Raw genomic sequence first — 18,368 nt, forward strand, 5'->3', positions numbered from 1 at the left:
GCAGGGAAGAAATGATGCTCATATACACTACACATAACATCAACTCATGAACAGCCAGTGCAGACTTTGTTTCCTCTTTATGAGGGAGACAGAAAGAGAACTGCTAGATATATGGAAGATAGATCTAGTTTATGTCAATTCAAGAGTAGGCAGAATTAAACTTTCTTTATCTTCACTGGAATTAAATTCTTCAACTAGTTGTCTCCTTAAAGTAGCTCATTTACTCCCATCTTCCTCGAGTGTAAGTGTGATGTGTAAATGTGAACATGCCAGTATTAACCTCTTCAGAATCTAATATTCCATTTTGATAACACTAGTTATGAAACTAGTTTTCACCTAGAAACTAGTGTTTAACCTAGAGATAACAACAAGCTTCTGGAGAAGATTCGGAATGGAAGTGATAATAAATAATTCTTTAGCAATTTTAGATGGGAATGGTTATCCTGGGATGATGCATTAACTACTCCCACTCAACAGCTATCTGATATTATCTTTGAATTGTTTCTAATCAAAATATGAGTCTGGGAATTTTTAAGTTGATCATAAAGGAGTAGAATCCCAAACACGGTCACGTCCTAAAAAGCGTGTAACAGACGTACATCAAAGGATGGTCCCCACAGATCTGTAGTGTAGGAAATTGGCGGTGACATTTATCCCTACCCGTGTAATACCATCCACACATAAAGAACAGTGAAGATGGCCAGGCACAGTGGCTCATGCCTGTAATCCCAGCACTTTGGGAGGCTGAGGCAGGCAGATTGCCTGAGCTCAGGAGTTCAAGACCAGCCTGAGCAACACAGTGAAACCTCGTCTCTACTAAAATACAAAAATTAGCAGGATGTGGTGGTGTGTGCCTGTAGTCCCAGCTACTTGGGAGGCTGAGGCATGACAATTGCTTGAATCCATGAGGCAGAGGTTGCAATGAACCAAGATCACACCACTGCACTCCAGCCTGGGTGACAGAGCGACACTCTGTCTCCAAAACAAAACAAAACAAAGCAAACAAAAAGAACAGTGTTGAGGCCAGGTGTGGTAGCTTATGCCTATAGTCCCAGCTACTTATGAGGCTATGGCTGGGGGATCGCTTGAGCCCAGGAGTTCAAGGCCAGCCTGAGCAACATACGGAGACCCATCTCTTAAAAAAATTAAACAATGAGGGACTCTGAAATCTGACTATAAGGCAAATGTTAGTGTCCTGAAAAAGAATAATCTATAGATGAGATAGTTACTAACTCTACCACATGGGATTTGGAACAGATCTATGATAAACAAGTTTAATGCTAGAAAGTCTTGCAAGAGGAGGGCTCTCAAGAACATACTCCTTTTCAAATGTGTGTACCTACAGTCAACTTGATTCTTCAAAGTAGTAACATTAATTTTCAATTCATCATGGCATTTATAGTTTTTTCTTTAAAAAAATTTTAATCACTTTTTAGTTAATATTTTCATTTTCTCTCTTAAATTTTAACACAGAATTATTTCCATTGAAATATGTAAGCACACAATAAAATGCGGTATTTTGATTAATACCATAAGAATAATTTAGTAAAGAAACAGAACCCCTCCAAAACCAGGAACATTCTCTATTAAATTTCAATGAAGCATCTCTGTTAAAGCTCAAAGGAGTTGGAATGAGTAATTTGGAGTTTCCTGATTTTTAACATTTGACTTCCCAAGAAGCACGTGAAACCTGGAGGTTAGCCACATCACTTCATCTTGATTAGTATGACCAACTGGGACCAGACTTTTCACATCATCAGTTAGCATATTTGTAGCTTAACATTTCTAATTCTGAACCTTAGCCTTGTTTGTTGTTTAAGATTTCATTAGGACGGCATGGATAGCATGAACGTATTTTATAAAGCAACAATAGAAAGAAGTATATACTCTCACCACTTTTGGTTTTGGCATCAAAAAACATTATTTTGAGTTACTAATAATGCCCATTAATCATCAATTAAGTAGAGTGTGGAGCTGAAAGCAGGAGGATCTGCAGAGATCTGGACCCATCACCAGCAGCTGTGCACAGCCGTTAGGCCATGGTCCTGACGCATCACGTTGTGATGTACGCATCTTTCGGTTGACATCCGGAGGTCTCTGGGCAATGAATCAGGGGCTGCACACAGAGAAACTGACATATATTTTTTTCCTGTTAGAAAAGAAATCTATAAAAGCAAAAAATGGTTAATCATACTTAATATACTTTCAAAGCTGTTTTAAAAATATATTTAATTAAATCAAGCCAGATTTAAAGATATTTTCTGATCTCAGAAGTGTATAATATTTAAAGGAAAAACTTTATATAAATGTAGTACCAGGTTCTGGCAAGAATACAGAATGACTTAGACTAACAGATATTGCTGGTGGGAATGCAAACTGGTACAGACGCTTCGGGTAAACAGTTTGGCAGTTTCTTATAAAGTTAAACATATATTTACCATATGACTCAGCAATCTCACTCCTAGGTATTTACCCAAGTGAAATGAAAACTACATTCTCACAAAAATGTATGTATGAGTGTTTGCAGCAGCTTTATTTGTCATCACCAGTAAGCGGAAACTACCCAAATGTTTCTCAACTGGAGAATGGATAAGCAAACTGTGGTGCATTCCATACAATGAAATATCACTCAACAGCAAAGGGAAACAAACCACTGTTCCACACGACAGCATGAATGGGTCTAACGTGCATAGTGTGTGGTGCATTCCGTACCATGAAATATCACTCAACAGCAAAGAGAAACAAACCACTGTTCCACACAACAGCATGAATGGGTCTCACATGCATTGTGTGTGATGCATTCCATACAATGAAATATCACTCAACGGCAAAGAGAAACCACTGTTCCACACAACAGCATGAATGGGTCTCACGTGCGTTGTGTGTGGTGCATTCCATACAATGAAATATCACTCAACAGCAAAGAGAAACCACTGTTCCACACAACAGCATGAGTGAGTCTCACATGTGCTATATGTGGTGCATTCCATATAATGAAATGTCACTCAATAGCAAAGAGAAACAAACTGCTGTTCCACACGACAGCATGAATGGGTCTCACATGCGTTGTGTGTAGTGCATTCCATACAATAAAATATCACTCAACAGCAAAGAGAAACCACTGTTCCACACAACAGCATGAATGGGTCTAACGTTCATTGTGTGTGGTGCATTCCATACAATAAAATATCACTCAACAGCCAAGAGAAACCACTGTTCCACACAACAGCATGAATGGGTCTCACGTGCGTTGTGTGTGGTGCATTCCATACAATGAAATATCACTCAACAGCAAAGAGAAACCACTGTTCCACACAACAGCATGAATGGGTCTCACATGCATTATGCTAAGTGAGAGGCAGGATTCAGAGGGCTGCATACTCTGTGACTCGATTTGTATGACATTCTTACAAAAGCAAAACTATAGGCACACACACACACAAAGAAAAAAAAAACAGATGAGTGTTTGCCAAGGGCTGGGGTTTGAAGAGGAAGTCACTGCAAAAGAAGCCTAGGGAGGATGACACTGTTCTTCATTCTGATTGTGGCGATGGTCACATGACTGTCTTTCAAAACCCTTAGATGCTCAAAAGGGTGAATTTTACTACAAGTAAATTGTACCTTAATATAAACAGAAAATGATTTTCTTGAAACCTGTGGTTTCCTAATGGTACTGGATTTAAAAACTGTCACCTACATATTAGTTTTGAACATATTAACTATTTGGTAATGCAAATCCTTTGTTGGCTCTGAATAATCTAGCACAGAATTTTAGAAAAGGTTTCTTGTGAGTTGGTGATTCCCATGGAGAAAATGAAAACAGTAATAGGACAAATGGGCTGCTTTTCAGCATTCTCTTGCATGTGGATGCTAAGCTTGAATAACCACCGTGAATATTGATGAGCAGATCTTATAAATTACTCCATGGTTTTTATGCATAGCTCTTGCTGTCATTTTAACATAATAACTCTTTAATATGTAGGATCCCTGTTTTCTGGGTCATAAAAATAACTATAGAAAAAAACTGAAGTGTTTCTGTTAGTGCTTATAAAACTATGGCATTCTACACATTTTTTTAAATATGCAACGTTGTAAGAAAAAGCCTAAAATGATTTTAGAAGTAGAAATTAAAGTTATCGCCCCTATAAAAATATGTCAAATTTTTAATGTAAATGGAAAGAATTTGATTTATTTATTATATTGTCTGTATTTGCATAAATATAATGCATGAAAAACAGAAATATTACTCTGCCCTTTTATCTAAATGTTCAGGCCTGTATTGCATGCCTTTGCTAATTGCAATTCTAACACAACAATATAAAATAAACTCAAATTTAGGTTGTGTACACAAATGCAGTAAGTGGCATATTATATACTTTTTAATCATTAAATATGTTTTGTAGTCAGACAGCATTGTATTTTAACCATCGCTTCCTAATACATATTACATAAAGACCCAATAGGATGAAGATTATTTCTATAACCAATGGACAAATATATTCTAAAAGTGCCTGTAAATATAAATTCTCTTAAGTAAACTATTGAATAAACTGAGGGACATGTTAGACATAACTAAATATATATATCCAGATATTAATAAAGATAAAAGCATATGTCTTCAGAGATAGATGGAGCATCAATATTTAGATAGAAAAACAGATCATTTGTAATGGGGAAGTGATAGTCCATGAACCATAGGCAAAAATATACATTTTTTCAGATGTATCATAAATATTTTCAGTGGATTTTCTTACACCACATACAGGAATGTATTGTGTCCTAAAACAGGGAAAATGAAGCATGCCATATAAGACTGTTGTAATGTAGCTATCTTGGCACTGGGCGCACAGGTATTCAATAAATTGGGATTACTAGCATTACATATTGCTTGATCTCTACACACAGCTCTGCTGGCTTTCGTACAGGGATCCCTGGCCCTGGGCAGACTGTAAAGCCACTTACTGTCTTTCCTGTTTATCTACTGAGGAGCACTGGCGGCTGTGTCTGTGGGGCCAGCCACACCTGCATGCAGATTTGGGTCTCTCCATACCTGCCAGGGTAACTACCCGTTTTGGACATTCAGATTCTGCCATACCCAAGTTCCTCCTCTGGGATCTGCAGCTCTTTCTTGGATGTTACTATTCCAGGATGGCTGGAGGCAGAGAAACATGTGCCCGCTACTTGTAAGACAAAGAAACTGCTCTACCCTCAGAGAAAATCTGCCTGAGTGCTGGCTTCCCCTCAGAGATTCTCTCCCAACCTCCTAACATCTCTTTTCATCCTCCTGCCACAAGGAAGCTAGATGCATGGTTACATTTTCCTAAGAGTTAAGCATTAGGTTCATAGTGTAAATTACTCTCCTTCCTTTCTGATAGGCTGAAATGTATCCTTCTGCATACAGTCTTATGTGTGCCTCTGGTAATGAAGACTGTGACAATGAAGTGTGCCCCTGGAATACAGCGTCTTCATTAATAATGAATACCTGAAGACAGAATAGCTTAGTTCATTAAATATATGCATATAGGTCTGTTCTTTTAATGGGAATAGACCTTTAGGAGAAATTTATGTAAATACCCTTGCATTAAATGGACCGTATGATCCTTTTGAGAGGTTTGTAAATGCATTCGAGCCAGTAATACATAAAGGCTTGACACTGGATCCTACCACATGAAGCCTAAAGCAATTGGTCACATTTAGCTCTTCAAATATATTTTTTTAGCAATAGTCTGAGTTATTTAGTTAACCATTCAAGGTGGCATTTCAGTAAAGCTTGAATAATCATTGCTTAAATTAAGAACTGTCAGGTACCTGTAATCCCAGCACTTTGGAAGGTCGGAGGCGAGTGGTTCACCTGAGGTCAGGAGTTCAAGACCAGCCTGGCCAACATGGTAAAACCTCCTCTCTACCAAAAGTACAAAAATTAGCCGGGTGTGGTAGCACACGCCTGTAATCCCAGCTACTCAGGAGGCTGAGGAAAGGGAATCACTTAAACCTGGGAGGTAGAGGTTGCTGTGAGCCGAGATTGCGCCACTGTACTCTAGCCTGGGCAACAGAATGAGACTCTGTCTCAAAAATAAAATAAAATATAAATAAATAAAAAGCTATCAGATAAAGACGAAGAAGAGACCAAACCCAGATTAAATAATAAAGGGAAGGAATGAAGAAGTAAAGGCGAGTGAAAGGGTCACAGGATGAAAAATGTATAGAAAGCATAATAAGGCCAACGTCTTATTGAGGAGAGCTGTGACACTGAACAAGACTGATCCTTATATTGGTGGCAAACTGTATTAAAATTACTCAGAAAAGAAAACTGCATATGGTGTACCTATCTCACCATCCAGATGGTAAGTGGAGCTAGGATTTCAGTACAGATCTGAGTTGAGAAGCCATGGTCTTGTCACTATGTACAAAACCTCCTCTGCCATATGCAAAGGAAAAGCCATTTCCCCGGCTTTTCTTTTCCCTTTCTTTTTTTTTTTTTTTTAAGTGTTCTTTGTTTTAGGGAACAAAATAATACTTTGGGGCCCTTCTCTCCACCAAACTAACATAAATATTTAGCTTTCCTAACTGTCAGTCGGGACAAATGATGAACCATGAGTATTGCCGCTGGTAGGTGACTGACAGCCCAGGCAGGGCTTGACGCAGAGGCTGACCAGATTCTCCTTGAACTCCTAGGAGCCGAGGTGACGTACATGAACATGACCGCTTACAACAAGGGCCGGCTGCAGTCCTCCTTCTGGATCGTGGACAAACAGCACGTGTATATCGGCAGTGCCGGTTTGGAATGGCAATCCCTGGGACAGGTAATCTTTCTATGTTATATAAACTGAAAGTTCCGTCACCCTCAAAACTACCACCTTCATAAAGCACACTACTGTAGATAAGGATACTAAAACCTACGGCATTGATTATCTTAATTATGTAATTTTAAGAGGCTCATCTCCCTTCTATGTGAAAGGATAAACCTTTCCTCATCAGGATCATCTTGCAAAAAAAAGTGAAAACTGCTATTGCTTCAATGCTTTTGTAATTCATAGGCTGCTCCTAGATTCCTGAGAGCAGGTTGCTATGTAATTTACATCAGCCAGACCTATATTTTCAGGATGATATTGCATTGTCTGTGAGACAGAGGGAAACACAAATTCAGTACAGAGTAATATGTCTTCAGATAGTAATCATTTGAGTTATTTCTTTAATCTCAAGATGAAGATGTTATCCTTCTCTTAACAAATGATTAACTTCAAATATCTTGAAAATACATTTTCACACACTTAGGATTTTTATGCATTTATTTGCGTCAGAGGCAATCCACAGAAGATTACAAAATCACCATCTTTCCGTTAGTTATCCAGTGGCAGGAGGTTCCTGGTCATTGGATAGATACTTATGGAGACGAGCCAACCTTCTCAGAACATCTTTTTAAATCAACACTCTCTCCTCCTCTTCCTCTCCACACCTACACACAGATATTGTCTCCTCTCCAGCCCACTATTTCTCCATAGCTCTCAGAATTTGGGATCATGCTATTATACTTAATCTTCTATCTTAAATTAGTGTTCCTTTCTCTTGTGCTTAACTATGTGGAATTTTTCTTGGTCTACCTCAGTGTGACATAAAGCATTGCTTAGCAGGACCCATGCATTAGAACAGATTTTAATTTACCAAAGTTGAGGCTAACCATTACATGAAGAATTATAATACATTTTCCAAGAGTTAAACGTATGTTATCAGCTTTATACTTTGTGAAGTTTTTCAGTGAATTCAATGATTATTGCTATCAATTATTACCTTGTATCTATGGTAAGTAGAAGAAATAATTGTTTCAATGAATTGAGGCTTTCTGCTGTGCATTTTTCTAAGCATAAAAGGAGTATAACCTCATTCCATTTTCACAGTAACTCTTTCTTGGAAATACTACTCTTATAACTTTATCTTGCAAAGGAAGAAGCTGAGACACAGGTAAGTAACTTACCCGAGAGCACCTTTCAGGAAGTGGCAAAGCTGGAACTCAAACCCCAGCCATATAGCTCTAAACCCCTCACTCTTACTTCACTAATCTTTTAAAATAAATACATTTAGGAAAAAGTCATTTTCTTTCATGATCTTGCTGGGGTGCTAAGTTACAGATTTTCTCTCTCACCCTTTTCTGTAAGAAAATCTAACAACACAATCATCAAGAAACTTTTTACTCACTGGAATATTTCCAATTGCAAATCCATAATGATATGGTGGTCAGAGAATGACAACTACTCTTGCTCAATACTTGAGCTCTGCAAACTTGCTAATCTCTGGGTTGAACTTCAAAAACTAGGAAGTCAGTATGTGTTTGCTTCTATAGACATACATCAAAGATATTTCAGGTTTAGTTCCAGACCACTGCAATAAAGCAAGGCACACACATTTTTTGGGATTCCCAGTGCATATAAAATTTACCTTTACACTATACTATAGTCTGAGTGTGCAACAGCACTATGTAAAAAAAAAAAATATATATATATATGCATACCTTAATTTAAGAATACTTTATTGCTAGAAAATAACAATCATCTGAGCCTTCAGATATAGATGTAAGATTTTTGCTGGCAGAGGATTTTGCCTCAATGTCGATGGCTGCTGACTGATCAGGGTGGTGATTGCTAAAGGCTAGGGTAGCTATGACAATCTCTTAAAATAAGACAACAATGGAGTTGGCCACATCATTTGACTTCCTTTCATGAAAGATTTCTCTGTAGCATATGATACTGTTTGAAAGCATTTTATCCACCAGAAAACTTCTTTCAAAATTGGAGTCAATCCTCTCAATCCCTTACACTGCTTTATCAACTACGTTTATGTAATATTCTAAATCCTTTTCATTTCAACAATGTTCATAGTATATTCACTAGGAATATATTTCACCTCAACCACTTTCTTTGCTTGTTCATAAGAAGCAACTCCTCATACATTCAGGTTTTATACTGAGGTGGCAGAAATTCAGCCACATATTTAGGTTCCACTTCTAATTCTAGTTTTCTTGTTATTTCTATCATATCTGCAGTGACTTCCTGCACTGAAGTCTTAAACCCCTCAGAGTCATCCATGAGGGTTAGAATCTACTCCTTCCAAATTCCCATTAATGTTGGTATGTTGACCTTCTCCCGTGAATCCCAAATGTTCTTTTTTTGAGGTGGAGTTTTGGAGTTCTGCTCTCGTCACCCAGGCTAGAGTGCAGTGGCAGCTCACTGCAACCTCCACCTCCCAGGTTCAAGTGATTCTCCTGCCTCAGCCTCCCAAGTAGCTGGGATTACAGGCATGCACCACCATGCCCCACCATGCCCAGCTAATTTTTATATTTTTAGTAGAGACAGGGTTTCGGCATGTTGGCCAGGCTCGTCTCGAACTCCTGACTTTATGTGATCCACCCACCTTGGCCTCCCAAAGTGATGGGATTACAAGCGTGAGCCACCACGCCCGGCCGACTGATGTTCTTAATGGTACCTGGAATGGTGAATCCTTTCCAGAGGATTTTCAATTTAATTTGCCCAGCTCTATCAGAGGAATAACTATCTATGGTAGCTATGTAGCCTTCCAAAAGACTTGAAAGTAGAAATTACTCGTTGATCCCTGGGCTGCAGAATGAGTGTTGTGTTATCAGGCATGTAGACAACATTCATTTCCTTGCCCATGTTCGTCAGAGCTATTGGGTGACCAGGTGCATTTTCAATGAGCAGTAATATTTTGAAAGGAATCTTTCTTTCTGAGCAGTAGGTCTCAACAGCAGGCTTAAAACATTCCGTAAGTCATGCTGTATTCAAAAGTCCTATCAGCCCAGCTTTGGTCCATTTCTAGAGCACAGGCGGAGTTGATTTAGCATAATTCCTAAGGGTCCTACAATTTTTATAATGGTAGATGTGCACTGGCTTCACTTAAACTCACCAGCTGCATCAGCACCTAACACAGTCAGCGTGTCCTATGAAACTTTGAAGCTAAGCATTGAATTCTCTCCTTTCTAGCCATGAAAGTATACAGGGGTCTGACCCACAGATCGTGACCCAGCAACGGATGAGAGATGCACATTGACATAGATATTTTGCCTGTCAGTCCGGCTGACGGTCCAGGCCACTCACAGACACCAAGGAAGGTGCTATGAAGAGTTGCAGCCACCAATCAGCCAGTGAAGCTCACATTTATTCAGTATAGATTAAATGACAAAGGTCTTGAGTAAACACCACTAGAGAGTAATTGACATTGCTGATTTCCGGAGTAGAAAGCAATTATGCACCGTGGTTGACCAAAGGTTGGTCTTAGGACCACATGAGTAAACAAGCTATTTAGATAAAATATTCTACATTCCTTTGTATCTGTGTCCCAAGCTGTTAACTCAAAGTAAGGATTAGGCTGCTTTTAGCCACAACCCTATCCTAAAACTTTTGCAAAACCTTCCAGCCTTCCAAGGTTTGTGTCTATATCCTATAACTTCATCTTAAAATGTTTCCCACCAGCCGGACTGAACTCCCACGTCTCCCCCTTTTCTGTTTTTTGCATTGGGTTCTGTTGACTGACGCGTACAGCTGTGTGCAGCCACAGGTCTGTCGGGCAAGGCGGTCATTGCTCTTATTCTGGCTTTGCATCCTAGAATTAGCAAATAACATAAGACGATCATGAGTATAATTAGCATCATTCTTTCCCAATCAAGGAGTGACCTGCGGCATTACTTGGCACTTCAGTTTGGTGTGTGCTGTTACTAAGGAGCCCTGCTGGGGATATGTTAACCCCTTCCAGCCAAGCAGTTGTGTTGTTAGAAGCTGGGAAGGGAGTGTCTGCCCAGATAACAGGGCTGAAAAAAGGCAGATTCAGAAGACAAGCTTAATAGAGTGCAGCAGGTACAGGTGGCAGGTAAAGTGAGAGAATTTAAAAAGATTAATAAAGCACAGTAAGGAACAATTATCTGGAGCGAATGGTGTCTGCGTCCGGAACAGGATTCGCTCAGTCTTCTGACTTGTCTTCTTCAGCATTCTGTCCATGGCCTGTGTTGTCCAAGGAAGGTGCATTGTCCGGGGCTGTGGGTCCTATAGGGTTATTTTCTTCATTTCTGGTACAGGGCTGGGTCCTAGCCATGCCATGCTATGGTTTGATGCATCGTGCTGGAATCCAAAGAGGACCTGAGGGGGTGTGGAGACAAGCATACCCTCTTCCCCATGTTAATAATTCATTTGGACCACACCATATATTACTGTTCACATCTTTCCATAAAACTACAGGTTTTATGTCTTGAGAGGTTTTAGCAAAGGTGCATTTCTACAGCTGATTGAAATTTGTCATCTAAATTTTAAAAATTAAGGGTAAATAAGGCTTGTGCCAATAGTGTTGCAGGGTCTTTACCCATACTCTCCCCTTTTTGTTTTTTGAACATATTTTTCAGAGTGGAATGAGCATGTTTTACTATGACTTGTCCTTGGGGGTTATACGGGATACCTGTGGAATGTTGGATATTCCACATGTGACAAAATTGTTGGAATTATGAGCTGCCATAAGCTGGACCATTATCAGTTTTAATGTTTGTGGACCGTCCCATAAATGCAAAAGTTAAAAGAAGATGCTTAGGCTGGGCGTGGTGGCTCACACCTGTAATCCCAGCACTTTGGGAGGCTGAGGTGGACAGATCATGAGGTCAGGAGATAGAGACCATCCTGGCTAACATGGTGAAACCCTGTCTCTAGTAAAAATACCAAAAAAAAAAAAAAATTGACTGGGCGTGGTGGCGGGCGCATGTAGTCCCAGCTACTCAGGAGGCTGAGGCAGGAGAATGGTGTGAACCTGGGAGGCAGAGCTTGCAGTGAGCCAAGATCGCACCACTGCACTCCAGCCTGGGTGACAGAGCAAGACTCCGTCTCAAAAAAAAAAAAAAAAAAAGGTGTTTGATGACATATCGAGTGGACTCTCAAGGAAGAGCTTATGTGAACTAATTAGATGAGTGTTGGTATCAATGGATAAATGTACATATCTTAGTTTTCCAAATTCAGGGATGTAACATGTGTTTGCCATAACTGATTAGGTTCTAATCCTCTAGTGTTAGCATGTGTTGAAGGAGGGGACGTACCTGTGAACTGGCAATCTGGACATTATAGAGTAATTTGTTTAACCAGTCTCTGGGTAAGTTGAAATTGTTTAGATAAGTTTCTCCAGCGTTGGTGAAAAAATTGATGTGATTGTGTGGCTTAGTCAAGCAGTGATGTCATAACCTGAAGGTCTGCTTGATTATTGCCATAAGCCAATGGGCCAGGCAGTGAGCTGTGGGCTCGAATGTGTGTAATAAAAATAGGATGTGTATGTTGATCTAGCAATTGCTGAAGTTGAAGAAAAAAAGCACACAGGGCAGCCTCCAGAGTGTACTGAATTAGGTACACTTACTTAACCTGTCTCAAGGTTCTGAAATAAATAAACCAAGTAAGCAGAATCACTATATTGATGGGCTGAGCGGGAAAATTCTCCAGAGCCAATATTAGGGCCTCAATCTCAGTTCTCTGAGTGCTATTAAACCCAGATAGAGTGATGGAATTATGTGGTCTCCACCAAACTGCTGCTTTTCCATGTTTACCTGAACCATCAGTAAACAGTGTTAAAGCAATAGGTATGAGAGGGTGAACTATTTTTGTAGGCAAGATCACAGGAGTACAAGATAAGAAATGAAAGAGTTTGTCAGCAGGAAGGACATGCTCTATTTGTCTTGTATAATCAGAGAGAGCTATTTGCAGATCAGTAGATACTGGCAATACCGCTTTGAATTGCTTTTATTACTTAAAGGAATCCTGATAATATCAGGATCATAACCTAGCAACTGATAACATTGTCTGCAACCTGAAATGGATGACTTTACTAAGTAACCGGATATAGGGAGAGAGTGTTTTAGTCCTGGTATGTGAGTAAAAAACACATTCTAGAAAGTGCAGTGCTGGGGGGTCATCTCTCCTATTAACCCTCCAGGGGAGTGTTTGGTGGGAAAAATAAATAACTGGATGGAATAATGGGTGTCTATGCAATCTAGTTGCCTCTGAGAGATGGCTTATTCTATTTCCTCGATTTCCCTTTTTGCTGCAGGAGTTAAATACCTGGGAGAATCCAGGACTGTATTGCCATTTAAGATGGAAAACAGGTTTTGCAGCTTATAAGTAGGAATGCCTAAAGTGGGGCAGAGCCAGTTGATATTGCCTAGTAATTTCTAATAATCATTTAAGGTGTGTAAGTTGCTAGTATTTAACCTTTTGAGGTCTTACTGACTGGGAAGTTAGTATGTACCCAAGATATTTCCAAGGAGAGGACACTTGTACTTTTTCAGGTGCAATAATTAAATATTTTAGCTGTATTCTTTACGACAGAGGTATGTAAATTTAAAAGCATTAGTTCCTTTGGGGCTGCTAGTAAAATATCATCCATAATATGAATAACCTTGCAATCAAGAAATTCTTTTCTACTGGGGAGCAAAGCTTGATTTACGTGATACTGACACATGGTAGGACTGTTTAGCATTCTTTGAGGAAGCAGTTTCCAATGAAATTGACAAGCTGGCCTTTCATTATTGATAGCTGGTATTGTAAACACAAATTTTTTTCTGTCTTTTCTGCTAGGGGAATCATATAAAAACAGTCTTTTAAGTCAATAACAATTATAAACCAGTTGTAAGGAATTGCCATGGGGGAAGGGAGCCCCTGCTGAAGGGGTCTCACAGGTTGCAAGTTGGCATTAATAGCACGTAAGCCATGCAAAAGTCTCCATTTACAAGACTTTTTGGGAATGATGAAAATGGGTGAATTCCAAGGACTATTTGATGGTTCTACATGTCCAGCTTTTAATTGCCCTTTATCTAATTAATGGGCCTTCTGTAATTTCCCTCCCTTCAGAGGCCACTGTTCTACCCAAATCAGATCTTGAGAGAGCCACGTCAGAGGTAGGAGAGAGAGAACAGTGGCCATTATCAGAAAGAAGTTTTTTTAAATTTTTAAATTTTACCCAAATCTTAGCATAGAATTACAATCTGAGATGTCACTTGTATATAAGGAGCACATGAAATTTTGCCATGGGCGGGAGAGTTGGAGAGCTGAGCAGGCAGGCCCCAAGGCGGTGGCCACTTTGCACCTGCTTAGGTGCTGTCTCTTTTTGTCTGTGTGTCTTCTGTCCTGCTCCCTCCCACTGCCACCAGGCGGCTGCTGCCTGCTGGGCAGACCTTCCTGCACATGCCTCCTGCCCATCCCCAGCAGGCTAGCTTCTGCACACTGGGCCTAGCTCCTCCTTGTTGTGTCGCTGCTGTGCAGGTCGAGTTCCTGGGAGCATTTGTTGGCTCTGGGTCTGCAAGCGTCCCTGCTGCTGAGCCTTTCCTTCTGCCCACTGCTCGCTTGGTTGCGCGGCTCTGGCCTTTAATGTTTTTTCTTATTATTTTTATAAGCATTAAAAGAAATGGGTTTATGCATCTGATTGCCTTGTTGATCTTGCATTACTGGGCAGGCGAAGAGCTCCCCTTTTAATGCTGCTTGCTTAAGACAGGGTCTCATAGCTGTAGCATATCCCCAGTCCTTTTTCCTATCTATTGGAGGAGGGGGCTTAGGCAAAACCTCCGTTTTCTCTTTTTTATTTTGGCCTGGTGATATCGGGGCTGAGGGAAGAGGAGGTGGTAAAGCAGGTGATGGTTCTTCTTCCTTCCTCTTTTTAGGATCTTCTGTGTATGATGGAGCCAGGGCTGCCCTAACTAAGGCCCATAGCGTTAAAGATGATGCTGGGACCTTGCCCTTGCACGTGATGTTGTTTAAGATTTCTCCCCACTTGTTCCCAGAGCTTTACATCTAGTGTGCCTTCTTCAGGGAACCATGGGTTTTGGGATACAACAGTTTGTGTTAGGTCCCTTAATTGAGCCTGCCAAACTGAGACTCCACTAGCTTTAAGCAGCTGTTTCAATACTTTTATATACTGTTTCTGTTGAGCTGATAACTGTTGTCCCATGATGAAACCCTAACCTGAACAATCCCCCCCGAACTTGGAAATCCGGAGCAGGTACCAATGACTTGCTGACTGTGCAGTTCCTTTTTCACCTTCATTTTCGGGGGCTCCATCGTGATCCTTTTGTAGTGTTCCTCATGCAGTGCACCACTTGTGGGGGTCTCTCCTACAGACCTCAGCTGCAAGACGGATGAGACACATACTCAGACACTGATATTCAGTGAAAGAACGGGCCGGGGGCAGCTGGCACTAGGAGCTGAAGAGAGTTTTGCAGCCCCTCCAAGCTGGCAATGCTTGCATTTAGTTAGTAGAGATTTAATTGACAAAGGCTTTGAGTCAACCCCTGTGGGTAATTAACCTGGCTGCCCCCACCCTGGAGAGGGCCATCCTGCCCACAAATGATCAAAGGTTGATCTTAGGACCAGTGAGTATACAAGCTATTTAGATAAAATACTTTACATTCCTTTGTATCTGCACCAAGATTTAACTCAAGGTAAGGATTACGCTGTTTTTAGCCATAACCCTATCCCGAAACTTTTGCAAAACCTTCCAACCTTCCAAGAAGGTTTGTGTGTATATCCTATAACTTCATCTTAAAAATTTTCCTACAAACCTGACTGAACTCCCACAAAAGTCCTAGATGGCATCTTCTTCTAATGGAAGGTTGTTTTGTCTACATTGAAAATCTGTTGTGTAGTGTATCCAGCTTCATCAATGATCTCAGCTAGGTCTCCTGGATAACTTACTGCAACTTCTCCATCATCACTTGCTGCTTCACCTCGCACTTCTATGTTACAGAACAGTTTCGTACCTTAAACCTCATGAACCAACCTCAGCTAGCTTCCAACTTTTCTTTTGCAGCTTTTTTTTACCTCTCTTGGCCTTCACAGAGTATAAGAAGGTAAGGGCCTCACTCTGAGTTAGACTTTGGCTGAAAGGAATATTGCGGTTTGATCTATCCAGACCACTCAAACTTTCTCATGTCAGCAAGAAGGCTGTTTTGCTTTCTTAACATTTGTGTATTCACTGGAGTAGCACTTTTAATTTTCTTCAAGAATTTTTCCTTTGTATTCACAACTTGGCAAACTGCTTATCTTGGCTTTCTACATGCCTTTCTCACTGAGGTTCATCATTAAGAGCTTTTGATTTAAACTGAGAGATGTAGTGGGGCATGGTATCTTATGCCAGTAATCCCAGCACTTTGGGAGGATGAGGCGGGCAGATCACCAGAGGTCACGAGTTCGAGACCAGCCTGTCCAACATGTTGAAACCCCATCTCTACTAAAAATACAAAAATTAACTGGACATGGTGTTGGGCGCCTGTAATCCCAGCTACTCAGGAGGTTGAGGCAGGAGACTTGCTTGAACCTGGGAGGCAGGGGTTGCAGTAAGCCAAGATTGCACCACTGCAGTCCAGCCTGGGTGACAGAGTGAGACTCCATCTCAAAAACAAACAACAGACAACCCGCAAAACTGAGAGATGTACCACTCTTCCTTTCACTTGAAACTTAGAGGCCAATTGTAGGTTCATCAACTGGCCTGATTTCAATATTGTTGCCTCAGGGAGTAAGCGGCCCAAGGAGAGAGAGAGAGACAGGGGAACAGCTGGTCTGTGGAGCAGTCAGAATACATGCAACATTTATGGATTAAGTTCTCCAACTTAGATGGGTGCAGTTTGTGCTGTCCCAGAACAATTGCCATAGTAACATCAAAGATAACTGATCACAGATCACCATAACAGATACAGCACTAATGAAAATGTTTGAAATACTGTGAGAATTACCAACATGTGGTATGGAAACATGAAGTGAACACATGCTGTTGGACTAATGGAGCCAATAGACTTCTTCGAGGCAGGGTTGCCACAGACCTTCAATTTGTAAAAAGTGCCATAAGGCACAGTGCACGAACACAAGGTATGCCTGTATATTCCTCACCTTACGTCAGGTGCTCCACTAGAATTCCTGGCTGCAGGGAGTCCTGTGGGAAGAAAGAGAACATCACCGCAGGCTTTCCACACAGGGGTCTGGATTTGTGTGTGAAATTCAGGAGCTCCTAAAAACACCACGAAGGAAATGAAAAGTACTGCGCTAACAAAGCAAACAAAAGATTAGCCAGCATGTGAAGCCGAAAGAAAAGGGCACAGTGGTCTTCAACCCACAGGGCTCTGGAGGCGGGATGCTGAAATAGGAGAAGCCAGGAAGGAAAACGTGAAAATCCTGTTTTTAGAAAAAGTCAGATTTATGCTTTTCAAAGAAATCCTCTTAAATGAATTGTTAGCCTGAAGTTGAATGTGGGGTTCCATAGTTTTATTGGTCACAAGAATCTGGCTTCTCTAGGGAGGACTGATTTTCAAATTGTGCATTTTAGCATAATTAGAACAAACGGGAATAGCCCTATTTAAACTTCATCAGTGCGTATTTTAATCTTGGTCTATCTTTATTGTAAAAGAACTAAAAGGTTTATATGAAAACAGGCCATCCATTGGGGTACAGGTTGATAGGTTTAAATGAAAACAGGCCATCACTCGGGGTACAGGTTGATAGGTTTATATGAAAACAGGCCGTCTCTTGGGGTACAGGTTTATATGAAAACAGTCTATCTCTTGGGGTATAGGTTGATAGATTTATATGAAAACAGGCCATCTCTTGGGGTACAGGTTTATATGAAAACAGTCTGTCTCTTGGGGTACAGGTTGATAGGTTTATATGAAAACAGGCCATCTCTTGGGGTACAAGTTTATGGGTTTAGATGAAAACCATCTCTGGGGTACAGGTTTATAGGTTTAGATGGAAACGGACCATCTCTGGGGTACAGGTTTATAGGTTTAGATGAAAACAGGCCATCTTTTGGGGTACAGGTTGATAGGTTTAGATGAAAACAGGCCATCTCTTGGGGTACAGGTTGATAGGTTTAGATGGAAACGGACCATCTCTTGGGGTACAGGAGCACAGGGGTGGTATGATACTGGTGATCAAATCAGATAGTGACTCTGCAGACTAAAGAGTGAGGGTCACAGACAGAAGATGGAATTTGAGCTGTACCTTAAATATGATGAGTGAGCTGGGTGAGCTCACTTGTGCAGGCATGCTGAAGAAAGAAAGATATCCTGCTTATTAGTTGGGTGTGGTGGTGTGTGCCTATAATCTTAGCTACTTGAGAAGTTGAGGCAGGAAGATCTTTTGAGCCCAGAAGATCGAGGCTTCAGGGAGCCATGATTATACCACTGAACACCAGCCTGGGTGACAGAGCAAGACTCTGTCTCAAATACATACATACATATACACACACACACACACACACACATATATATAAAACATACATACATGTATATATATACATACATGTTTAATATATAATACATACATAAAATACATATATAATATATATAATACATATAT

The 18,368-nt window shown here is 40.5% G+C and overlaps 1 protein-coding gene across 6 annotated transcripts in view; it reads left to right on the plus strand.

Annotated features, from left to right (window-relative positions):
• The window catches only part of PLD5 (phospholipase D family member 5), a 421,542-nt gene that overhangs the window by 280,346 nt on the left and 122,828 nt on the right, over positions 1 to 18,368 (plus strand). For all 6 annotated transcript variants that reach the window (XM_005539658.5, XM_074025901.1, XM_074025909.1 and 3 more), the window contains one exon: positions 6,676 to 6,803. In XM_005539658.5, coding sequence (XP_005539715.1) covers positions 6,676 to 6,803 — 128 coding nt within the window. The remainder of the gene's footprint in view (positions 1 to 6,675; positions 6,804 to 18,368) is intronic.

The sequence above is a fragment of the Macaca fascicularis genome, chromosome 1 (assembly GCF_037993035.2).
Source record: "Macaca fascicularis isolate 582-1 chromosome 1, T2T-MFA8v1.1".
NCBI classification, from domain to species: Eukaryota; Metazoa; Chordata; class Mammalia; order Primates; family Cercopithecidae; genus Macaca; species Macaca fascicularis.